General features: G+C 49.1%; 1 protein-coding gene across 1 annotated transcript in view; it reads right to left on the bottom strand.

The window, feature by feature from the left end:
* Positions 1-25,972, bottom strand: part of LOC146829211 (fibronectin type-III domain-containing protein 3a-like) — a 608,949-nt gene that overhangs the window by 464,450 nt on the left and 118,527 nt on the right. The window contains exon 9 of the mRNA XM_085607850.1: positions 12,478-12,635. Within this exon, the coding sequence (XP_085463976.1) occupies positions 12,478-12,635 (158 nt within the window). The remainder of the gene's footprint in view (positions 1-12,477; positions 12,636-25,972) is intronic.

The following is a 25,972-nucleotide window of genomic DNA, read 5'->3' as shown; positions in this document are numbered from 1 at the left end:
CCCTGTTGGCTGTGACTGTCACCCTGCTGTCCTTGCTGGAATGCCTGGGGTGACGTTCCCTGCTGGTTTCCTCCCCTTCCGTAGGGTTTCCGAGATGGGGTACCTCTTCTCATCCCTCTGAATTCCAGGGCCCCATGGACCTTGCCGTCTCATTTTCCTTCTTCAGTTGGGAGAGCTTCTCGTCCACCGGTGCCCCGAACAGCGTTTCACCATTGAAAGGGGTGTTCAGTATGTTGTTCTGGACCTCTTGTTTGAATCCAGAAATTCTGAGCCAGGCCTGCCTCCTTTTAGTGATCCCTATGTCCATTAGTCTGCTCGAAGTCTCAGCCCCGTCCAATGCAGTCTTAATGCATGAGTTGGCGATATTCTTCCCCTCCTCCACTAGATGGGAAGCCCTTTGTCAGTACTCTTCTGGGAGATGCTTGATTAGTTCCCCCCCATCTCATCCCAATGCTGGGACTGGTGCCTGTTCAGTAGCGCATTAGAGTTTGCCATGCGCCAGTGCATTGCGGCGATTCTTTCCACCTTCCTTCCAGTGAGGTCCATCCTTCTGCTCTCCTTATCAGGCGGTGGTCCCGAGGTCGCCGGCACATTGGCTCTTTTCCTGGCCGTGGGAGCAATGATGGAGTCGGCAATGACCGATCCCTTGATGCAAGGAGGATCCTGCGAGGAGTGCTTGTATTTCTTTTCCGTTCTGGGCATGATGGACCGGCATGTTGCTGGGTCCTTAAACGCCTCCTTCCCTTGGTTCATCACGCTTTGGAGCATGGGGAGGAACTGGCTCCTCGTCTGGATGGGGAGCAGAGTCTCGAGTAGGAAATCTGCTTTCGGCTTCTCCTTGTCCAATTTCACCCCAAAAGCTGCTGCAGTGCTCTTGACGACCTTGTTGTATGCCCGGATGTCGTCTGGCGGCGAAGGCCTCAAAGGATAAGTCTCCACGGGCTCTTCGGGATTTTCGGCGTCGATGTCCTGCCATTCCAGCTCATGAGTCGTCGACGGCGCCGAGCCGTAGATCGACTGCTCATTCTCTTCCACATCTTCTCCCTCATAGTAGGGGCTCTTCGGCGTCGAATTCCTCCTGTTCCTCGATCTCGACGACCTCCGTCGACGGGATCGTTGGGATCTAGAATTTCTTAATTTTTTCGTCGAAATTCTTCTTCCCCTGAAGGATGCTCTCCATCTCCGCCTCGAGCCTTCTCTTTTTCTTCTCCATTTCGGAGACGTGTTCAGCGTCGACCGCAGGTCTCTTCGACGGAGCTTGCGTCGACACGGCCTTGTCTTTTGTCGCGGAGCGCCCCACCTCGTGGGCCTGCTTCGACTAACTCTGTCTTTCGGCGGCCTTCGGCACCAGGGAGTCCTTCTCGAAGGATCCGCTGGGCCTTCTGTCCTTGGATCTACTCGCGGTCGTCTAAATTTTCGGCGCCGGTGTTCCTTTTGAGGACTTTGACTCTTGTTTTTCGAGAGTCACTTTCAGATTTTCGGGGCCCTTTCGGGGGTTTCGTACTCGACGTGTCTCTTACCTCGTCAGGCGTTTTCTTATCAGTCTCTGCGACCGTGAAGACATCAGGTCCTTCGGCGATGTTGTCTTCATCGTCGGTGGAGAGGCCCAGATCGTACAGCCACGGGGACTTAACCTTGCCTTCCATGTTGAAGTTGGCTCTCCTATGTCTTTCTCTCACCCGAAGTGTCTTCGGCGTGAATGCGGAACAGGCGTTGCGGTCCTTGCTCTCGTGGTCAATCGGCAGGCAAAGGTTGCAGACCGGATGTTGGTCCTTCTGCGCGTACTTGTGGTGGCAGTTAGGGCAGAATTTAAATGGTGTCTTGTCCATTGCGCTCAGAGTCCCTGAGTGCGCATTTTCCTATGGGTGTCGAAGAATTTCGAGGATCCCCTCCTTCGCCGTCCCGGCTGTATTTCCTTCCTCTCTGTAGTCTTCTGTAAATTATCTTTTGATGAAACTCGCGTATTTTCCTTCTTCCTTCGTTTAAAACTCTGGAGCTTCTCGATGACGATCCAGACCCAACGGCGAAAAAAAGAATCTGAAGATGGCACCCCAAAGGTGGGACTTCCGCAGGAAGCACGACAATGTCAAGAGAGGTGCACCAAATGGTGGGACGTCGACGCCCACATGGGCTAAAAATTTTTTTTTAAAAACACAGAAGAAAGACTACGAATCCGGACCCAACCACCAGATCGCGGAATAATGCACAGCATAGTGAATCCAGAAAGATTCACGCTGCAAAAAAAAAAAAAGACTTATTGTGCCCAGAAAGAAGAAGAACTGCACTCCTGCTTGCTGGACCCAGCAGAAAGAGGCAGCACTCAAGATGGACTGTGCCTGCAGAACCCAAAGGACCAGCTGGAAACAGGCCTCCACTTGTGCCAGGACAGAAGAAATTACTCCAAGGGCTAGTTCAGTAGCCCTCTGTGTAGGAAGCTGGCTCTGTATATACTATTCCAAAGTAAGGGATAGTGTGTAGAGAGTCCAGTGGAACCCCAAAGGTAGGCAGAGGTAAAAGTAGATAGCACCTTAATCTCTATTTGTGGTAGTGTGGGCGAGCACTAAGGCTTTATCTGAGGGTAGTGTTAAGCATTTATTGTACCAACTCAGGCAGGTCATGATGTCACACACACAAAGACTGTACTCAGACCAATTGGTTTGTATAAAAGCACAAGTTACTTACTTGTGTAACGATATATCTGTAAGAGACATTAGTTAGGGATAGATTCATAACCTTAGAATATCCCCAGGCGTCAGACTGGATCCGGTAAGTTTTCGTCAGCAGTACCCCTGCGCATCGGCAGGCGTCGTCGTATGGCTCCGCGTGCGTCGCTGGCATCGTATCCGGCGAGATGACGTCAGAGCTACTTAGATGCGCCCACACGTGCTGAAGTCAGTTCTGTGCACAACTTTTCCGCGCCAGGAGTGCAGAGCTATGCCAGAGACCAACTACTGGTGCTATAGAACTAGAGCCCTGAAAGGGATGACCTGAACCCTAGAGAACAGTTGGCAGAACGGGGAGGATGGGCGGGCGGTAAGGTATCTATCACTAACCAATGTGTTTTACAGATATAGCGTTACAAAAGTAAGTAACTTGTTCATCTGAAAGCGACACGTTAGTGACAGATTCCTTACCTTAGAATACATACCCAAGCAATACCAACCCAGGTGATGGGTCTGCGGAGTGAGATTACACCAGAAAGTAACGGAGAACTGAACGGCCAAAGAAGCCGTCTCTCCAGACCAGACAGTCAAGGCAATAGTGCTTAGAGAAAGTATGCAACGAGGGCCAAGTGGCCGCCTGACAGATGTCTTACAGGGGGACACCACGTCCCAACGCTGTAGTAGCTGCTGTCGCCCTGGTAGAATGGGCGCGCAGCCCAACCAGAGGTTCCTTTTTAGCCAGAGAGTAACAAGACAACCCATCAGGAGATAGTTCGCTTGTGCACAGCCCGGCCTTTCTTAGCGCCCACGTAGCCAACAAAGAGCTGGTCATCTACTCGGAACTGTTGTGTGCGATGGAGATAAAACGAGAGCGCACGTTTTGGGTTCAGACTGTGGAGCCTCTCCTCTTGAAGGGTACGGAGGCGGAAAGAAATTGGGCAGATTTACAGTGTGCCCCAGATGAAAGGCAGAGACTACTTTTGGTAGAAAGGAGGGACGCGGTCGAAGCTCAATCTTGTCCGGATGAATCGCTAGGAAAGGAGGTTTGCAGGAAAGAGCCTGGAGCGCACTCACCCGCCGGGCGGAGGTGATGGCCACAAGGAAGACAGGTTCAGAGTCAATAACCGCAAAGGACAGTTATGAAGAGGCTCAAATGGAGCGCACATCAGATACGTGACAACCAGGTTCAAGTCCCATTGAGGCATCACAAAAGGAATAGGAGGGAAAAGGTGAGTAATGCCTTTGAGAAATCTAGTGAGGCGGGCTTCTTTACAATTACGGCAACCGACAGTTATATCATTAAGGGATACTTAATTTATAGACCACCGGGGCCGAACACATTGTTTGCGCCCAGCCTCAAGGAACAAGTCATACAACCGGCACTCCGGTATTCCAAATTGCTGGTGCTGGGGGACTTGAACCTACACTTTGATGATAAGGAGAACTCCGCAGCACAAGAACTCTGTCAAGAAATGGCTACACTACATATGGGTCGGCAATCTTCCCTCCCTACCCACCAACAGGGCCATTTATTGGACCCCATTTTCGCCAACTGGAGAGGGGGGGGGGTAACAATTGAGACCCACCGCAGTGCCTTGGTCAGATCATTATCTGATCCCCTTCAGTGCGGCAGTACCCAAGCCCACTCCCCGTATGAAGGTGGGGACTGGTAGCCTACAGAGGAAGTGGGCGAAGTTCTCCGCGGCCAATTTCAATGCTGCCCTTCAGTTGGGAGGTCCACCAGGTGGCAATGACAGATACTGCATGCACCGCTCTAGACAACAGGATCACCAAGGCACTAGATCAAGTTGCACCATGGTCGACTAATGCCCCCAGGAGACAGTAAAAATCTGCGCCGTGGTTCAATGATGAACTTAGGAGAATGAAGTCCACGTGTAAAACCGCTGAACGGGTCTGGAGGAGAGACTCATCCAATCTTAAGAAGGCCGACTACAAAACAAAACTTAGAACCTATCACTCACTAATAAGAAGGACTCGAGCAACTTACTATAACTCGAGAATAGAGCAGGCAGAAAACTCGTCCTGAGAATTATTTGGAATTTTCAAGGACATATCGTCACTTACCAGAACCGCGCCGCCAAATAGCTGCTCAGTAGAAACCTGCGACCTGATCGCAGATTTTTTCTCAGACAAGGTAGCAAAAATGTATTCCACCTTCCCAGACGAGGCAAGGAATGGAGGGGAGTGGGAGATGAGGAGCCTAGCATAGAGAAGACCCCGAGCCTCTCTAGATTTGTCCCCCCATCATTGGAGGAGCTTAAAAACATTGCCTTAAGTATCAAGTCCGGCTCACCCAAGGACCCCATGAAACCTAAGACCCTAAGAGAGAGTATAGAAATCTTGGCTCCCTATATTGGTCACCTCCTGAAACTCTCCTATGAATCAGGGGCGGTCCTTAGGCAATGGAAGGAGGCGGTCGTCATCCCAATTAAGAAAAAAACAGGGGTGAAGGCAAGCAAGTTGGATAATTACCGACCAGTCTCGCTCCTTCCATACTTTGTCAAAATGGCAGAGAAGATGGTTAACATACAACTAACCTCATATGAATGAGCACAACCTATTACATCCCACTCAGTCAGGCTTTCGGGCCTCTTATTCAACGGAGTCAGCTCTGCTGGTATCTACTGAAACAATACTTAGGCATGCAGATGACGGCAAGACGGTGGCGCTGGTGCTGCTTGACCTCAGCGCCACTTTTGCTACCGTCAACCACTCGTTGCTCCTGCGATGCCTCAAAAAAGGAGGGCTGGACAAATGGGCCTTGAAATGGATGAGATCCTTCTTACAAGATCGGAGCTTCCAAGTGTCTCAGAGGCCATTCTACTCGAAAAGCATTAGGCTGACACAAGGAGTACACCAGGGGTCTATCCTTAGTCCCACCCTTTTTAATTTGTATATGTCCCCCTTAGCAGACCGAATTGCAAAATACGACAGTGTTATGCCATATGCGGATTACACGCAATTAGTTGTATCCCTATCGCAAGCCCATCACAAGGCAGACACCAATTTCTCCACTTGCTTACAGGAGCTAGAGGTCTGGATGGTTAGCAATTGCCTTAAATTGAATGGAAACAAGACGGAGGTTCTAATAGTTGGCAGGACTCCGTCTATATGGACCTCAAGGTGGTGGCCTCAGAGTCCCTGGGCTCCACCCCCGCTCCCAAGGAACAGGGTAAGAACTTGGGAATATGGTTGGACCCAAAACTTTCTTCGACCACCACACCAGGGTGGTTGCCGGAAAATGTTTCGGAATAATGAAGGTCCTCCGGAAGACACTAGATGTGCCCCCTGCAGCCGCCAAAAAAACGCTGGTCCATGCACTGGTGACATCGCGCCAGGACTACGGGAATGCGCTGTACCTTGGGGCAAATAGGAGGTGTGTTCAAAGACTGCAAGGCATTCAAAATGCGGCAGCTCGCCTTGTTCTGAGGCTACCCAGAAGAGCGCCATCCAAGAACGCTCTCGCAACGCTACACTGGCTCCCGGTTAGGGAGATAATTGTGTTCAAAACACTATGCATTAGTCACCGCATCCTGCAGGGAGAGGGCCCTAGCTACCTACACAATCCACTGACCCCTTACATACCTACCAGGGCTCTGAGATCTGTGGGAACAGGAAGGGTAGAACTACCAGTAATCAAAAGAGCACGGATTGGGGGGTGGGGGGGGGGGGGGGGGAGAAGGGAGATCTTTCAGATGGCTGGCTGCTAAACTCTAGAATGACCTTCCGTAGTCACTCAGGTCTGAACCATTGGAGGGAATCTTCCGAAAAAATGTAAAAACATGGCTCTTCCACATATAATGCCTCTGCGAGGTTCGGTTTTCATCCTGCGCATCCTGTCCAGTGACGGGTAACTAGCTGCAGCGCGGGGAAATACTGGGTAGTATAACCATGCGCTTTAGAAACTCATTTATTATTATTATTATTGACAACTGGGGACTTGAAAAGAGAGGGCTGAACAGGCAGCCTAAGAAAGGCTGAAAGAGCAGAAAGGTATCCCTTGGCCCAGAGCAGAGCCCTGCTGGGCCAAAGAAGGAAGGATCAATAGGACCTCAGAAAGAGGGGCAGCAAGAGGATCAACAGATTTTCCTGTGCACCATGCCACAAATTCTTTCAACCGACAGGCGTATACCGTTTTAGTGGAGGGACGCCTCGCTGCCAGAATCACATTACAGACTTCGGGAGGCAAGTCAAATGGAATCAGCTGTCGCCGCTCAATCTTCACACAAGGAGAAGGAGGCTGGACAGGTTCGGGTGTAGGACCGTCCCCTGTTGCTGCGACAGGAGATCCTCCCGAAGGGGCAGATGGATCGGGGGATCCACGCTCATACTGAATAGCTCGGGATAAAAAACTCTGCGAGCCCAGTCCGGTGCCACAAGAATGACTTGGGCCCGGTCCCGCCTGATCTTCTTCAGCACTCCGGGCAGAAGTGGTGTAGGCGGAAAGGCGTACAACAGACCACAACTCCACTTGCGACGAAAAGCGTCGCCTAGCGAGTGCCGCCTTGGAAACTCCAACGCGCAAAACTGCTGACATTGCGCGTTCTCTTCGGTGCCGAAGATATCACCAAGGTTCTCCCCACTGCTCAAAGACCTTGCCCACCTCTGAGTGAAGACGCCATTCGTGATCCAACATGCACCGTCGGCTGAGTTTGTCCGCTCTGGCGTTCAGTGAACCTGCCAGGTGTTGAACCACCAAGGAAATGCCTTGACGTTCCAGCCACGTCCAGAGACGTAGAGCCTCCTGACATGGGGCCCACGATCCCACCCCGCCTTGCCTGTTGCAGTACCACATGGCGGTGGTGTTGTCTGTGAACACCTGCACTACTCTCCCCTTGACAGAGTGAAGGAATGCTTTGAGTGCAAGTAGGATCGCCCTGAGCTACAAAAGGTTGATATGAAGCTTGGACTCCGCCGGAGACCAGAGGCCTCTGATCTCCGCCTCTCCCATGTGGTCGCCCCAACCCAAGAGGGACGCATCCGTCACTACTGTGTGCTTCGGTTGGGGAAGGGAGAGGGATCTGCCGCTGACCCAACGCTGGTTCGTGAGCCACCACTGCAAGTCCTATGCAGAGCCCTCTGAGATCTGAACGTTGTCGGACAGGTTCCCCTGATGCTGCGTCCACTGGAACTTCAGATCCCACTGCAGAGCCCGCATATCGATGCTGATGGCTCCGCGACTGGTCCCTTGACCTCCCACGGGATCGGGACCTAGATCGGCGCGGAACCGATTGCCGGACCTCCAACAACTTTCAGGAATGCTCCCGCAAAGCTTTTGGCACCATGGCCCGGCAAGGGGCACGCCTCAGGGTCATGGGCGTGCCCCAAGCAGAAGAGACGCACATCGTGAGGGTCCGACACTAACATGTTGCGGCAGCAGGCCCTACAGGACTTAAACCCGGGCATCTCTATTGCACCAGGAAACAAGTACACGACAAAAGAAGTTGTTAGAAACCAAGTTAAACTTTTAACTAGGGGTACCGCTCGCTCTCGGATCTGCTCTGCTGCGCGGAAAAAGAAAGAACTGATGTCAGCGCGCATGGGCGCGTCTAAGTAGCGCGGACGACGTCCTCTCGCCGGCTACGACGCCAGCGACGTACGCGGAGCCGTACGACAACGCCTGCCATCGTGCAGGGGTACTGCTGACGAAAACTTTGCGGATCCAGTCTGACGCCTGGGGATATTCTAAGGTAAGGAATCTATCACCAACGTGTCTTTCAGATATATTTTTTCGCTATTTTATTTCTAGAACAAAGCCAGGCCTGGTGTAGGTGAGTGAAATAATACTTTGCAGTACTTACGCAATAATTTACAGTTGAATGCAGGTTCAAATGTAGTTGGTTGATTTACAGGTAAGTCAATCATCAGAATTACTTTTCAGTTACTTTGTAGATTACAGATCACGTTGCTTCTTGGATTTCTTTTTAAGTTACTTTTGCTAATCAGTGTGATAGGCCTAGATATCACACCGAGACATTTCATAGACAAAAGGTAAGTAATTCACTTTTGGTACATTTGCAGTATTTCAAGTTTCCATACAATCCAACTCCACACTTAGAAGAACTTTCAAAGAAAAGCAGTCAATGCAATCCTATGAGAGGAAATTAAGTTGTCAGTTTACAGGTAAGTACTGGTTTGTAGGAGTTGGTATTTTGGGGGTAGAACCAGGGTTCCCCCAGGGTCGAGGATGCACTCTCAAAGCACCCTCAGCGGCACTAGGGCGGCATGGTGCAGAATGCTGAGGCCCAATGTTATCTAAAGGGGGATGGGGGTCTCCGGTTGGTGGCTGCTCACGAGCAGGCCACAGGGTTGTGGGAGCAAAGCTCCTGGTGTTAGGCTCAGGGCCAAGGGAGATCAGAGTTAGCACAATAGGTGCACCTGCAGCGGCACAGGGGCGGCTGGGTGCAGGGTGCTGTTTTGGCGTTGGGTGCCCTGTTGCCAGTTTTGGATTTTGGTTGCATGCTGCACGCTCAGTCCAGGAAGACTTCCGGGAGCAGCCAACAGCGGGGCAGGTAAGATGGAGGGCTCGGGGGCGTAGGTGCACCTCGGGTTCTCTTCTCCAGGAGGCAGGGTGGCTGCATGCAGGGGTGTCTTGAGATCGGATTTCACCTTACCGGGCCACTCGCGGTTCGGATGGGTCTCCGTGGAGAGGCTGCAGGCGATGTTGAGGAGTCCTGGAGGGGTCATCCCATGGTGGACTCAGACTCTGGAGCACTCGGGGACAAGGCAACTTTTGGCAAAGGCTCTCTGGAAACTGCAGACGTACTGGTAGGGCTGGGGCCAAGTCAGTTCTTGTCTGCAGTCTCCTCTGCTGGGTGCGTTCTTTCATCCTTCTTCTTAGGTAGGGTGAATCAGTCTTCGTGGTTCAGGGCTGCCCCCTAAATACTGTATTCAGGGGGCGTTTTAGGGGTCTCGAAGTCAGTAGCCAACGGGCTACTGACCTTAGGGTGACTACACCCTTGGTGTGCTCACCCCATGTGGGAGGGGGGCGGGGGGGACAATCCCTAACCTTGATTGGAGAGTGCCTGCCATCTGCAAGATGGCGAGCACTGAATAGTGGGCTTCACCTCGCCTTCCCCAACTGAGGGGTGGGGTTGGCAGAGACGGGCACACCTGCTGAACTGTTCCAATTCTTTCCCGCCTATCTTTCCGCTGAAAAGGAGGAGAGACAGGAAGAGGGCATGATCCTGATAGCAGGTGAGGCTGGGGGTCGCGTTACAAAGGGGGCAAGGCCTTTGAAACTCCCCCGCCCACGAAAGGCTTAGTTTTGGGCTCAGGGAGTGAAGGCTACCACCCCAGGGGTCCAGAAACATGTCTCGTGGTAGCAGGCTGGTGTTTACTAGTCAGGGAACCCACCAGAGGCTGGTAGTTTTTCAGGGGGCATCTCTAAGATGCCCTTTAAGTGCATTGTATAATAAATCCAACACTGGCATCATTGTGGGTTTATTATGCTGAGAAGTTTGCTACCAACAGTAGTAAAGCCATTATGGTGCTGTGGAGTTCGTAATGACAAACTTCCAGACCATATACTCTTTATAGCTTTACCGCACGTACACTGTCTAAGAATGAACTTACACACTGTAAGGGTTTAGTGCTCATGCAATGCACCCAGCTAGAGAGGTGTCATAGGCAGTGGGTTGTAGGCATGGCACACAGGAATGTGTGCCATGTCGACTCTTCACTTTTCTCTGCACCAAAACACGCAGCCTGCAATGGCAGTGTGTGTGTGTGTTAAGGTACAGGACCTCTAAGGGTGGCACAATATGTGCTGCAGCCCTTAGAGGCCCTACCGGGTCACAGTGTCCTTGGTACCCATGGTACCTATTACAAGGGACTCAGAGGGCCAATTGAGGGGTACAAAGGTACAGTTTTGAGAAAGAACAATGGCCCTGGAAACATGATTGGCAGGGACCCAGGGCACATCAAGTCATAGTGCATCACAAATCTGTCAAAAAGTGTGGGGGGGGGTTACTGCAACAGAAACCCAGCTTCCTACACTCTGTTCAGCACCAGGAACACACACTTGGAAGAACCTGCACTAAAGAACTAAAATGGGTGCTGAAGTACCCTGTCTGTGCCACAGCAACCTAGTCCTGACCTACCCAAGGTGGCCCCACGTCCGTGGGAGCCATGCCAACATCAAAGTGGGCACCAGTTACTCTGCAAGAAAGAACGCGCCAACAGGCAACCGCTGTAGACCGCTGGAACGGAAGACCAGTAGAGACTGGGCCTGCACTGGATACCCCAGCCCCCCCCATCCCTCTGCACTGTAGGAAACTGAGATCAGAGACAACCCCTGATGCTCATGGATACCAGGGTTGCCCCAGGAACACTCAGCATTTTGCACCTCCAGTATCAAGACAACTTCTTTGTTGGATTGCGGTAAAAGGATAAACGTGAATGGAGGATCTTAAGACTACTGAAAGTGACAGGTAAGTGTCACTCATGGACCTGAATGGTCCCCAGGGCTGACTTCCCCCCAACCCATTATGGCTAGTCCAAGAGAGTCCTTCCGGACGTGTTAGACCGTTGGATACCAGCCCTTGCAACAACTCATTCCATTTAAAAGACTAAGTTACAGTAATTTTACTTAACTTTGAAAATTCACCTCTGGTTTCCCCCTACAGACTTTTGTCATTTTGGTATCTTATTTAAGCTAAAAATACACTATACTTTTAAAACTTGGTGTCAGATTTTTATTTTGTCATGTTTTTACTTACTTGTTGTTTTAGTACTTCTAAATGGTTTACACTTGTTCCTTTGATTTAGCCTGCCTGCTTTTTATCACAACTACCCAGGACTGAGAAGGGTTCATCACACCATGCCAGAAGCGACACACCGACTCCACTGCCTACTCCTCAACAAGCGCTCCATACACAAGCATTTCACTGAATTATAGGACCTCATCATCACCCTCACACCTGACATCACATTTCTCTCCAAGACCTGGCTCAACCCCACATCCATCCCAGACAATGTCACAGCCACTACCAATGGATATAAAATCACTCATCTGGACCACACAAACAAGTCAGGAAGCGATACAGCCATCATGTACAAAGAGATTATACAGTGCACCAACACCACCATTCCCATGGAACATCTGAAGATCAAGCTCCACATTGACGATAAGACAACCATCAGACACCCTTGCATACTGACCCCTGGGTCTGTGCTCCAGTTTCTGCAGACTTCACTGCACACCTAGCCTTACACTCCAAGGACTAAATCTTCCTCAGCTACCTAAATTTCCACATCAACAATAATAACACTGCACAACTCCTTGACAATGTGAACAGCCTCGGATTGACCCAGATCACCATAACCCTACACACACCGCAGGACACACGCTGGACTCCATCTTCACCTCCAGCAACAAATACAGCCACCTCAGAGACCTCACATGGACCGATCACTCCATCATCCACTTTAGCATTTCCAGTTCCGGTCACGTCCTAGCAACAAGCTCTTTATCTTATTTCCCATGTACCAACTCTAAGGGGACCAAAAGGTTCAAATGTATATTTGTTACCTCAAATTTGTATTAATGGTTTGTTGGCCAAAGGTATTCGATGCAGAATCTGGGGTAAATCAAACATTTCTGAGCCAGCAAAGACATAAAATGACTGTGGTTTGAGGTTCAATCTGTTTCGAATTAAAATAACCACTCTGTGTTTATCTATGAAAATGGCAATGCATGGATATCTAAAATGCATGGAAATTTGAAGGAGAAAGAGAAAAAACATGTGAGGCACTGCTGTAATTAATAGAAAAGCCAATTAACTCTACCTACTTGTGCACCGATTTGAACTTTCCATTTTTGCCGTTATTTGACAACGTCAATTCATATGTAAATAATTCAGTTACATTATCAACACAACGGTCTTCATTTTCTGAAATAACTGGTACACTCCAGGTTAAGACAGCAGATCGAGCCTGCACATTTGATACCTAATAGGATCAAAAGATAAAACATATATAAACAAAGATGACAAAGCCAGCGGTTGTGGCGTTTCTTTAAGTTACATACGCAAACAGGCTAATGTGAACCCACTAGATTAACCCTCCCATGTGCTTTGATGTGGATTAAAAATGTTCCAGCTTACGAACATTGGAGGAGGTGAGGTTCAAGGAGCATATATTTTAAGTAATCACGATGGAGTGAGAACAACAGGGTCAGCAGACACCCTCTTTGATCATCCTGGGGAGCCCCTCCAAATGTTTTTGCCAGCAGTCCTCAGCTACTTAAAACAAGCATTGGCATAGCCAATAGGTCTCGCCTTTGGGACCTTATAAGTGTTAAGCCATGCAACAGTTGCATAACTAAACACTTATAAGGTCCCAAAAGCGAGACCTATTGGCTATGCCAATGCTTGTTTTATTTCCTGCGGGCACTTAGCAGAGGTGCATGGGATCAGTCACAAGCAAAGCTGTATGTAAGGAGGAACAATTCCAGGGCGACTTAACACCTACACCGAAAGGCCACAGGGTGCCGCCACAGCACAATAAATATTTTTAAACCGAGAGTTAGTTCGGGATTTGGGAATGTTGTAGAGGGGCAGCAGTGTTACATTAACCTGGACAGCAGACAGTGTGGCATGTTATATCGATCTGCCATTCTGTAGAGCAAAATAATATGCAGAATGTACACAATATTTTAAAAAGGAAACATGACTTAATCGGAGAAACAAAGAACGCGCAGGAAACCAAACAGAGAGATACAGGTCGAAAGGGGGAGTAAAGCAGACAGACGGGGAATGAAAAGGAATGAAATGAGGTAAAGTAAACAAGCATTGGCCGCGCGGCCATGAAATTAACGCGGCGCGGCCATGAAAGAGAAAGTGAGCCACACGGGTAAAAATGGAAGGGGGGGGGGGGGAGGGGCGGTGAGTGCTAAAGCAACACAGGGAAGGCTGGCATATGGTGATCACTTTCGCGGCCGCTTTGATGTTCTCAGTGGCCGCGCGGCTCACTGAACATCAAAGCGGCCGCGAAAGTGATCAGCAGGCTGACAAATGGTGCGCGCGCCCGGTGCACATGCACTGTAGTTGGCGGCCTGAAAAGCACTAGTTTGCACTTCCAAATCCCGCTTTCTATAGCTCTCGCCAGCGCAGCGCTAAAGCACTGGCTCAGGCGAGACCTAAAAAGCAGTTCAGACCACACATAAATACAACATATGGAACCCATCTAGTTAGTAATCTAGAAGCAGGGATTTAGAGACAAATAGATAGTGTCTTAATTTCCTTTATGTCAGCAAAATCCTTTAGGAGGAGCATACATCACTGAAAGAAATGTACACTGCAGCACTATCTTGCAAAATTTATGATATTTGATTCAGTTCCCCACTGTCTGCACTAGTGCATATTTTCCTGGTTATCAGAGTGCAACACTATGCCACTACCACTGCACAAAAACTAAAAACATTCAAAGGAACACAAGACGCCTCACCAATTTAGCCTGTCAAAAACACAATCACTTTTCACACAGTTGAGACAGATATTCTTTGGTTTGGAAAAGCTTTGCATCTCTGGTCTTAAATGTTTCTGGAATAATATGCATTTTCCTCTGTAGTGAAGATCGTTATCTACATATGTACAATGCTAAGTTAGCATAACCGCGTTAGATGTTAGAAAGCCATCTTGCCGCTTTTGCTGCTTTTGCACACGACACTGTAGTCACATGTTATTAAATTGAGAAATGCTTACTCGACTTTGCTTCACATGAGAACTGTCTGTTGTTAACATCCCAAACAGTGAGCAGCAACCTTGGTCTGTACACCGTGTAAAGAAACAGTCTGGGTCGCTAGACGGTGCATGTTGTTGAGTTCAGGTTGATCGGCCCACTAGTTTAGCCATAACACGCACGCAGCTGCAAATACCTGAAAGTCGAGTGCTTTTAATATTGCAGTGTTACATGTTTTCATTACATTCGGAAGAAGAGCGTTCCTAGGAGCAGAGCATAGCTGATCCTGCAATGTGAACTCTCTGAGCTGATCTTTACGGTATGGGGTTCCCCATTCAAGCCTAGAGACCTTCTATTAGTCTAATAATACTATTAGTGTGTTAGAGAAAGGAAGGTGGCTTAGATCGACTGTCATTTTAGTATGATTACTCCTTTCATTTTCTATGGTATTGTAACTATGCTGATGGTTTTGATTTTAATCGTTTGTCTGCTAATGTTAGCCAAACTGCTGCATCTTAGGACATGAGGTTTATAAAATAAACTCTTTAAACTTTTAACCGTGTCTCTGTTTATTCTGTTGTGGACTGGTACGAGAAAAATAACGAAAAGGTATTTCGGATTCCCACCATTCCTGAGAAATATACTAAGTCGCTTGTTCTGGGTTGTCTATACATTGGGACCGCCGAGCTAAACCTCGGATAACGAATGGGACACTGATGCTGGCCGGATAAGGGGTTCTGGGTTCTGAGGTGGGTTTTTGGTACACCGCAATTCACTGAGGGCCTGGGTTCCTGCGCATAGTTCTGCGCATAAGCAGAATCCCTGCAACATGGCGCACCTAACGTTTGATCAATTGATTTGAGACGCCTTAGTAGTGCTTGTATTAGTCCACAACACCCTCACTATGGTTTCCGGATAGCGGGAGTGACGGTTTAACCTACCTGTGTTTTGACTAAATAGGTTCCTTCAAGCTTGATCATTAAAAAGGTTTTTTCATTTGAACCCTAGTGCTACTAATATACTGTAGATTTACTGTTTGTGTCCTAATGGCGGTCGATATTCCGGCTCATAGCCGGGCACCCTTGAAACATCACTTGGCGCAGTATGGGGTGCCGGACGATGGTATGGCTGTGATTTTTGTGGTAAGTGCCGATGCGTTGTTTCCGTTTGAGTTGTTCTACTCTTGGGTTACTTTGCCGGCGGTGAGTGAGGACGATGATACGTTCCACACCTATACTGCCACGCAGCTACCAGCCAACTATACGCCTTATAGGACACAGGAAATTCCTATTTCTGCCTGGCTGCATAGCATTTGGTTTAATGGCGCCCTTCCCCATGCGGTTGTACCGGCGAGAATGGGCCCTTTGTCGATTGCAGGGGCCACATGGCCGGTACTAGCCGGATTTACACCTCATCCCCGCTATCTACAAGTATCGGTGGCTGAGTTGCGTGTGCTTCACACAGCCCTTATTACAGTACATAGGGCTTTGGTGCAGTACGTGTCGCGCAACGTGCAGGTGGTCGCTACTGCTGTTGCGGGACATCAGACGGACCACCACGCGGTGGTGATTAGTCCTGTTATGGTTAATTCGGTTGTCGGCAAGCGACCCCAAAATAGGGGTGATTTCCCTTATTGTCTTGCTGAGACATTTTACCAGTTAGAAGCGGTTTATCCGCATACGAGTCCTGTGGAGAAACACAGGATCCTTACCATTACTTTGCCGAAAGACTTAGTCCCAGATATGGCAGATTGCGAGAACTGGGGTAAGGTCTTTGCAGCGACATACTCGAAGTGCTTTGGCACTCCGTCTCTGTCGGTACTGCCCTCCGTTATAAAACGTGTTCAGGAGAATCATGGTGCGGAGGCTGCTGTTGAATTGGGTATGCGGCTTGTCGGAGTCTTTGATGTGGTTGCTACCATGATATTGGGCAACCTCAAATGAGATGCTATGCAGTTCCAGGTGCTTAATAAATTAGAAGCAGTGGACGAAGAGGACAAGCCGAGGGAATTCGCGAAAATTATCGCGAACGCCTATAAACAAGTTGGTCGTAGCGCTTTAGGTGTTAAGCCGACTGTGAAGAATCCTGATTTAGCACAGCGAACAAAGGCAAATTCGTCTGGTAAGGACGAACGCCCTAATTTTCCAAAACAAAGTTGGCGGACGAAAAAACAGGAGAAACAGCAACAGAAACAGGGGTCTCGGCCTGCCTCTCCAGTACAGTCAGGTAGTGAACGCACTTCTGATCTGCGCGATCGTGCTACTAAGTCACCTGATCCCATGCGTCGTGAAGCTAGACCTCACGTCGCGTCGATCCTTGAACAATTGGAATATCAGGGAGTAATCGAAACATGTGTGTCACCTATGAATAATCCTTTATTTACTATGACGAAGCCTGACGGGTCGTACCACCTAGTTTTGGATTACCGGCACTTAAACTCTTAATGCCGGACCTGTGCAGTACAGAACACCCATAGTTCGGCTCTCGTCGATAGTCTTGTGAGAAGGAATATGCTACTTACCAGTATGCATCTGTTCTTGGCATGTAGAGCTGCAGAGTCACACACTGAGGATAAGATCGCCATCTGGTGTTGGGCTCGGATGATTGCAGGTTGTTGTTGTCTTCGGAGAAGTCTTTGGTCACGAGGTTGGTGACTCCTCCCCTGGACAACAGTGCGCATGGGCATCCACTCCATCGGCAGATTGTTTTTCGCCATGATGGGAAAAGATGGAGTATATAGAAAAGAAAGAAAGGATGTCCATGTGTAATGTCTAAGTAAGACGGATGCTGGAACAGATACAGGTCCCGGGGAGGCGGGCGGGCGTGTGTGACTCTGCAGCTCTACATGCCAAGAACAGATGCATACTGGTAAGTAGCATATTCCGTTCGAGGCATATGAGCTGCAGATCACACACTGAGGATAGATTATACAGCAGTGCTCCCCTTAGCGGTGGTCGCCTGTATCTGTTGCAGCAGTTTGAAATAAAGTTTTTAGGACAGCCTGGCCCACGGAGGCCTGTTGTTTGGCCTGCACGTCAACACAATAGTGTTTAGTGAAGGTATGCGTGGTAGACCATGTGGCTGCCTTGCAAATGTCTTCTAAGGGAATATTGCCTAAGAAGGCCATAGAAGCCCCTATTTTACGCGTGGAGTGCGCCCTAGGGGGAACTGTGAGTGTACGTTTAGCCTTGAGGTAGCATATTTGGATGCATTTAACTATCCACCTGGCTATTCCTGATTTGGAGATCGGGTTGCCTTTGTGTGGTGGCGCGAAAGCAACAAAGAGTTGTTTTGTCTTTCGAAAAGGTTTTGTTCTGTCGATGTAATAAAGCAATGCTCTTTTAACATCTAAGGTATGTAGGGCCCTTTCAGCTACCGAGTCTGGATTTGGGAAAAAGACCGGTAGTTCTACTGATTGGTTAAGGTGGAAAGGGGAAATCACTTTTGGAAGAAATTTAGGGTTTGTCCTAAGAACCACTTTGTTACGGTGTAGTTGTAAGAAAGGTTCTTCAAGTGTAAGGGCTTGTATTTCACTTACTCTGCGCAGGGAAGTGATTGCGATAAGGAAGGCTACCTTCCATGTTAGGAATTGCAATTCACATTTGTGCATAGGTTCAAATGGGGGGCCCATGAGTCTTGTTAGAACCACATTGAGATTCCACACTGGGGCAGGTGGCAATCTTGGGGGAAGAATCCTTTTGAGACCTTCCATAAACGCTTTTATGGCTGGTACCTTAAAAAGGGACAGGTGTTGCCTATTTTGCAAGTAGGCTGCCAAGGCTGCTAGGTGTAATCGTATAGAGGAATACGCTAGATTGCATCTTTGCAAGTGTAGTAGATAGCAAATGATGTTTTGGATGGAAGCATCCAATGGATGTATGTCATTATTAGCGCAGTAAATGGCAAATCGTTTCCATTTAGCGGCATAACACGCTCTAGTAGTAGGGCGTCTGGCTTCTTTTATGATATTCATACAGTCTGGAGGGAGATTGAGGTAACCGAACTCTAAGACCTCAGGAGCCAGATCGCTAGGTTCAGTGTTTGAGGATCTGGGTGTCTGATTTCTCCATGGTTCTGGGTTAACAGATCCGGGGAGAGGCGTAGCTTTTGATGTGGAACTAAAGATAGTTCCAGAAGTGTGGTGAACCACGGTTGACGTGCCCAAGTGGGAGCCACTAGTATTAGTGTCTGTTGTTTCAGTTTGCGTACCACAAATGGAACTAGTGGGAGAGGCGGAAAGGCGTACGCAAATCTGCCTGACCAGTTCATCCATAGGGCATTGCCCTTCGACTGTGGGTGTGGAAACCTGGCGGCGAAGGTTGGGCATTTTGTGTTTTCGGGAGTGGCGAACAGGTCTATGTCTGGTTGTCCCCACTTTTGGAAGAAGGGGAGTAGAACCTTGGGGTGTAGTTCCCATTCGTGGATCTGTTGTGTGTGGCGACTTAGGAGGTCGGCCACTTGGTTGTGGATCCCTGGGAGATGTTCTGCTAACAGGTAGATGTTTTGGGGAATTGCCCATCTCCAGATTTGCTGTGCCAGTTGGGACAGTTGGAGAGAGTGTGTCCCTCCCTGTTTCTGTATATAATACATTGTCGTCATGTTGTCTGTGCGTATGAGGACAGTTTTGTTCTTTAGGTGAATTTGAAAGGATTTTAGTGCTAGGAACACTGCTAAGAGTTCCAGGTGGTTGATGTGGAGCAGTTTTTGTTGACTGGTCCATCTGCCCTGAGTGGTATGGTGAAGGAGGTGGGCTCCCCACCCCGTGAGAGATGCGTCTGTAGTTAGCACAACTTGTGGAAGAGGCTCTAAGAACGGTCTCCCTTTGGACAGGTTGATGGTGTTCCACCATTTCAGTGATCGAAGTGAGCGACTGTCCACCAACACCAGATCGGTAAGTTGTCCGTGAGCTTGGTTCCACTGTTGTGCTAAGCATTCTTGTAAGGGACGCATTTGAAGTCGTGCGTGTGGGACTATGGAGATGCACGACGCCATCATGCCTAGGAGCTGCATGAACACTCTTGCTGGAAGAGATGGATGAGTTTGAAATTGAGAGATGAGATTTTGTATACTGGCTATCCTGGCTGTGCTGGGATAGGCAATGGCTTTGGATGTATCTATGGTTGCTCCTAGATACTGATGTAAGTGGGAAGGTTGTAGGTGGGATTTGGGGTAGTTGATAGTGAATCCCAAATCGTGGAGAGTTTGAATCGTGCGATGAGTGTGGAGAACGCATTTTTGGTATGTATTGGCTTTTATGAGCCAATCGTCCAGATAGGGGAAGACATGGATCTGTTGTCTTCTGAGATGCGCTGCCACGACTGCTAGGCACTTGGTGAACACTCTGGGTGCTGTTGTTACTCCGAATGGGAGAACTGTAAATTGATAGTGTTGCCCATCTACCACAAATCGTAGATATTTTCTGTGAGCGGGATGCATAGGGATGTGAAAGTATGCGTCCTTGAGGTCCAATGTGGCGAGGAAGTCTCCCTGTTGTAAAAGTGGGAGGACTTGTTGGAGAGTGGTCATGTGAAAATGATCCGAATGTATATACTGGTTTAGTAGTCTGAGATCCAGTATGGGCCTTAGTGTTTTGTCCTTTTTGGGAATGAGGAAGTATAGAGAATATACCCCTTTTCCCTGATGTTGAAGGGGGACTGGTTCTATCGCATGTTTTTGTAACAGGGATTGAACTTCTTGTTTGAGGAGAGAGAGATGATGCGAGGACATTGGACGTTGTTTGGGCGGTATGTTTGGGGGGGGATTGTATGAGTTCGAGGCAGTAGCCAGACTGGATAATTTGTCTTACCCACCTGTCTGTGGTGATGGAAGTCCAGACAGGCAGGAATTGTTGGAGTCGCCCCCCGACCGGAGTGGAATGGTCTGGGGGGAGTGGTGGCAAGTCACTGTTTGGTGGCTGGTGAGGTGCGGGTGTTGTTGTTGTTGCCCCGTCCTCGACCTTTGTTATTGTTTCCCCTATAACCTCCCCGGAAGTAACCTCTGTTAGGGGATGTTTGTCCAGAATTTTTAAAGGTGGACGTGGTCTCAGTTGATGTGTTTTTGGAGCCTCCTCTATAAAAGGAGCGACGAAAGGAACCCCGGTTTTGATGAGACTGCAGTGCTCCCATAGACTTGGCAGTTTCATTATCCTTTTTCATTTTTTCTAATGCAGTATCCACTGCAGGGCCAAATAGCTGCTCTTGGTTGAAAGGTTGAGCTAGAATTGCGGTTTGAACCTCCGGTTTAAAACCGGAAATACGGAGCCAGGCATGTCGTCTGAGTAAGACGCCAGTATTGACCGCTCTAGAAGCAGTGTCTGCTGCATCTAAGGCGCATTTAATGGAGGCATTAGATATTAATTTGCCTTCTTGGATGAGGTCAGAGGCCTGGGACTTAAAAGGTTCAGGCAGATGTTGCATAAGGTCCTCAAGTTGGTCATAATGCGCTCTATCATACCTGGCTAACAGGGCCTGGGTATTCGCAATACGCCAATGGTTAGCCGCCTGCGCGGCGACCCGTTTGCCCGAGGCTTCTAAAAGCTTAGACTCCTTGACTGGGGGAGGCGTTTCTCCAGTTGTCTGTGAGTTAGCGCGCTTCCTGGCATTTGATACGACTAGTGAGTCTAAAGGGAGCTGGGCCTTAATGTATGCAGGGTCTTGCGGGGCTGGTCGGTACTTTTTTTCGATGCGTGGGTTGAGAACCCTAGCTCGAACAGGGTCCTTAAAGACTTCAGTAGCATGCTTTATGACCCCTTTGATCATGGGCAGTATGTGAACAGTCTTTTGTGACTGCTCAAAGGTATCAAGGAGGAAGTCCTCTTCAATGGCGTCTGTGTGCATAGTAACGCCGTGGAATGTTGCTGCCCTATTTATAAGTTGGCCGTACCCTAGGTGGTCATCAGGAGGGGAGGGCTTGGAAGGGTAGGTAGTGGGGTCAGGCATGTCAGGTATAGGATAAGACCAGTCATCCATGGGTGCTGGGTCTGGGAACGTAAAAGGGTCGTTTGGGTCAACAGGATCATCAAATAAATCAGGGTCCGCCCCTCCCCCTAAGTCATCATTATCATCCTGTGGAGGAGGTGAATGATAGGGAGATGGTAAAGGTAAAGGTAAAGGTAAAGGAGAATCAGGAGGAGGAGGGGGGGACGGGTTAGGAGGTAAAACAGGAGAGGAAGGACGAAGTGGTGAAGTAGCACAGTCCTTTTTCCGTATGGGAGCTGGGGGAGGTGTAGTGTCCAGCTTCCGCTTTTTATATGGGATGGCAGTCACATGTCCCGTTTTAGGATTGATATAGATCCGCTTCTGAGTAGGATCTGGTCGAAAAAGATCATCTGGCTCCGAAGGTGGTGTCTGTGACGTCCGCTTCGGGTCTTTATGAGCTTGTTTCGGCGGGGACGCAGTTTTCGGCTCCGATGATTTTTTCGGTGTCGACTGATTTTTCGGTGTCGACTGATTTTTCGGTGTCGACTGATTTTTCGGTGCCGACTGATGTTTCGGTGCCGACTGAGGTTTCGGTGCCGACTGAGGTTTCGGTGCCGACTGAGGTTTCGGTGCCGACTGAGGTTTCGGTGCCGACTGAGGTTTCGGTGCCGATGGACTTTCAGGCATCGATGTTGAAGAACGTTTCGGTGCCGGTGGAGACTTCGGTGCCGAGGAACGTTTCTGTGCCGAAGGAGATTTCGGTCTTGGAGCCTGTTTCGGTGCCGACAATGGGTGTTTGGGTGCCGAGGGTGTTAAAGGCACAATTAGGTGAGGTTTGCTCGAGCCCGAGCCACCCACAGGCTTAGTTGTCTTCGGAGCCGGGCCCGAGGGCGGGGCTTCTGAAGAGGATTTCCGGTCGCGACTGGGCCCAACTGGCGGAGTCTTGACCAATGCTTTTTTGGATGGGGCAGGGGCAGGGGGGGTGGTACTCACACGCTGCCCTGGAGTGATGAGGTCATCGGAATCGTCGGCTTCGGACACGATCTCGAGATCTTCGGTGTCGTCTTCGGGAACATCTTGAGCAAAGATGTCCTCCGGTTCTGGAGCTGGTTTGGCCATAATATGGCGTCGAGCTCTTCGGTCCCGGAGGGTCTTCTTCGAACGGAAAGCGGAACAAGCTGGACAGGTGGACTCGTTGTGTTCCGGCGACAGGCAGAGGTTGCAAACCTCGTGGTGGTCACTGTGGGGGAACTTCGCTCCACACTGGGGGCATTTTTTGAAGGGTGTCCTGTCCATCAGCCGCTTCCGGAACCGGTCCGAGTTGATGTCGACGTCGATGAAATGAAGATTAAAGAGTTAAATTGATTGCTGGAAGTTTTCTGCTGGAGCGGAAAAAAGTTCATCCGAACCCAATGGCGGAAAAAAACAATCTGCCGATGGAGTGGATGCCCATGCGCACTGTTGTCCAGGGGAGGAGTCACCAACCTCGTGACCAAAGACTTCTCCGAAGACAACAACAACCTGCAATCATCCGAGCCCAACACCAGATGGCGATCTTATCCTCAGTGTGTGATCTGCAGCTCATATGCCTCGAACAAAGGTTTAAAACCACATTTGACATTTCCAATGGCTTTTACAGCCATAACCTGTCCTCTCTTAGTAGTGAGTGGACGGCGTTCAACTCTGGTGGCAAACAAAAACAATTCAAAAGATTGCCAATGGGCTATAAAAACAGCCCAGGTGTCTTTGCCGCTCGCGTGGTCTCCCTCTTAGAGGGCATAGACCCAGATGCGTACTCGTATGTAGATGACATTTATCTCACAGGTGACGAGTTGGACCCGCATCCCCGTCGCGTTGATCACATTATTGTTTTGTTTGCAGACTTCGGTTACAAATTCAACTTTGCGAAGTCACACATTGCGGAATATACAGTGTTGTTCTTGGGGTACGAACTCAACACTGAAGGTGGAGGATTGGCTCCGCACTTTCTAGAGAAGTGCGCATGCCTCCGTGCTCCTACTTCACTGAAGAAATTACAATCCCTGCTGGGTTTTCTGAATTTCGGTCGAACTTACATCCCGGATTATGCCCAGCGTATCAAGCCGCTATATGCCTTGGTACAAACTACTTTTTCCAAATCTTGTTGGCTGCCAGAGCATTCAGCTATATTGCAGTTATTGCAGGCTGATCTTCTTGCTTCTAAGTACTTACTGACACGTGATAACCACACTAACCTGGTCATAAGAATAGTGCCCGGCGCAGTTGGTTTCACATACTTAACGTTCAATGAGGGCGACACCGTCCCCATTGCTTACAAATCTCACTTGTACACTTCGGCTGAACTGCGTTTTTCCGCTGTCGAGAAGGTTCTAACAGCAGTGCAGATGGCGATTCTGAAAGAACGAGCGCTGTCGCAGGGAAAACGCATGTTGGTGGTAACACCCTATCCTGCCCTTGAGACGGTGACAAAAGCGAGTGTACCGAATTCTAAAGCTTTGCATCCAAGGTGGATACAATGGGCCACTTCCTTGACCTCGCCGGACGTCACTTTTATGTTTGACGCTGCACTTCAGACTCAGGAGTTTTTGCAGTATGAATTTGTTCATCCGGCTCCTCTGTTCTTGCGCCCGCTCAAGGATTACCATGGTGTCATATACACTGACTGTTCTGCGCAACCCGCAACTGGATCAAAGCACGCCTATTCAGCGGCTTGAGAAATTGTAGTCGGTACTTTCGTGCATGGTGAATTCCAGTCCGATGTCGTGCATACGCAGTCATTGGGTGATTGTACCGCTCAGTTGGCGGAGCTTCGTGCTCTGGTGCTTGCACTGGAGTTGGCTGATCCCCGAGTCACTACACTTATAGTGAGTGACTCCTTTTATTGTGTTCAATCTTACAACGACAATCTACATTTTCGGTCTCTGAATGACTACCATGACTCCAAAGGTAGCACTATTAAGCATAAACTGCTTTGGGTTTGAGTGGCAGATCTTAAAGAACGTCTGCCCCTCGTGAATGTAATTCACACTCTTGGTCACCAACGAGTTGGTGTCCATGCTGTCAGCAACAGCTTAGCTGACGAGGCAGCAGAAACAGCAGTGGCAACATATTTAGTAGCAGCAGTTACAAGATCCAAAAGTAAGATTGATGATGACATCTTGGCAGCTATTGCTGCTACGGAGCAGGGAACGAAGCCACCGAGAGGTTTCCCTGCTAGTTACCATTATCGCTTAAGTCCTGATAAAGTCCCATTAGTGAGGATTAACGACGTTGGTGACAGATTGATTCCCAACGCGGACTGCAGACCTTCTTTGATATTAGCGGCTCACGAGGGCATGGCGTCCGCGCATGCCGGCGTTTGCGGCTACTGTATCTCTGCTACAACAACGTTACTGGTGGTGCGGTTTGTACAAACAGCAGAGCTTATGTTCTTCATTGCGACATTTGCCAGCAGATTAAACCTTCAACTGCGGCGCGCCCACCACAAACTCAGTTGTATATATCTAATAAACCATTGGGTTGCGTTTATTTAGATCACTGCGGTCCTTTTACCTCTGATACTTGGTTGCAGTTGATTCGTGCACACGTTTTCTGTGGGTGTGGCCACAAAGGAGTGCTGATTCTCGCACTGTCATAAAAGATTTGCGTGTCTTTGTTGGGAGTTTTGCATGTGGTACCTTTCATTCTGATCAGGGTCTGGCGTTCGCCTCTAAGGCGTACAAAGAGGCCATGAGAAATTTTGGGGTCCAAGTCAAATTTTCGTCTCCATACCGGCCTGAGGGTAATAGTGTAGTGGAGCGAATGAACCGTGACTTAAAGCAATCTTTGACAGCCAGAGTTTTGGGTACTGTCCGAAACTGGCTAGCCCACTTGTATGACGTGCAACGTGCACTTAATAATCTCCCTAGAAGGTCTCTGGGTGGGCGGACCCCATACATGATGATCTTTGGCATACGAATGTTTGTCCCGGACCTTGATGGTCTAGACATGGCGGCGGCGGCCGCACCCTTTGACGTAGATGAACACTGTGCTGTCTTGCAGAATCTTCAAGAAGCCAGAGACAGTCTTGCGAAGGAACACGTACCCTCCTCATCTGATGCTGAACTTCAGATTCCGGTAGTCGGCTGGCTGCCTCGAGTTGGTGATCTGTTCCGTGAGAAGGTGGAGAACAAGAAGGAGTTTGGCCCCTCTTATCGTGCACTGGTTCCACTGCTTGGAGTGCAGGGTACTAGAACAGTCATTTTACCTCCACTTCCTGGTCGAAAGGATAACAGGTACATTTCGATTGACAATGTCAAACTACAACGAGTGGCCGATTCTTCTTAGTATGACTCCGGCGGTTTCCTGCCCTTCGATGCTGAGAAATTCTGTTGTCGCCCAAGCCTCTGACACAGTTCCTGATGTTGCCATCGAGATGCATGCCGTTACTGGTCCCTTGTTGCCACAAAGACCTGGTGGTGTGCTTGAAGAAGTGGAGTATGCTTATCCTGCGGATGTTACCTTGCCTGTTTTACAATCCACCACAGTTGCCCTCTCACAAGACTCTTGATTCTCGTTCAATGACGTCTATTGCCCCGTCCAAGATTTCAATTTTTGTGGCTTGGTTCAAAAGACATTTTTTAATACCCCCTTGGACTTACATTTGGTTGGTGCTCATATGTGTTTTTTTATTTATGTCCATTGGCTTTG

The sequence above is a fragment of the Triturus cristatus genome, chromosome 5_2 (genome assembly GCF_964204655.1).
Source record: "Triturus cristatus chromosome 5_2, aTriCri1.1, whole genome shotgun sequence".
NCBI lineage: Eukaryota > Metazoa > Chordata > Amphibia > Caudata > Salamandridae > Triturus > Triturus cristatus.
This window is presented reverse-complemented; position numbering and strand designations above follow the sequence as displayed.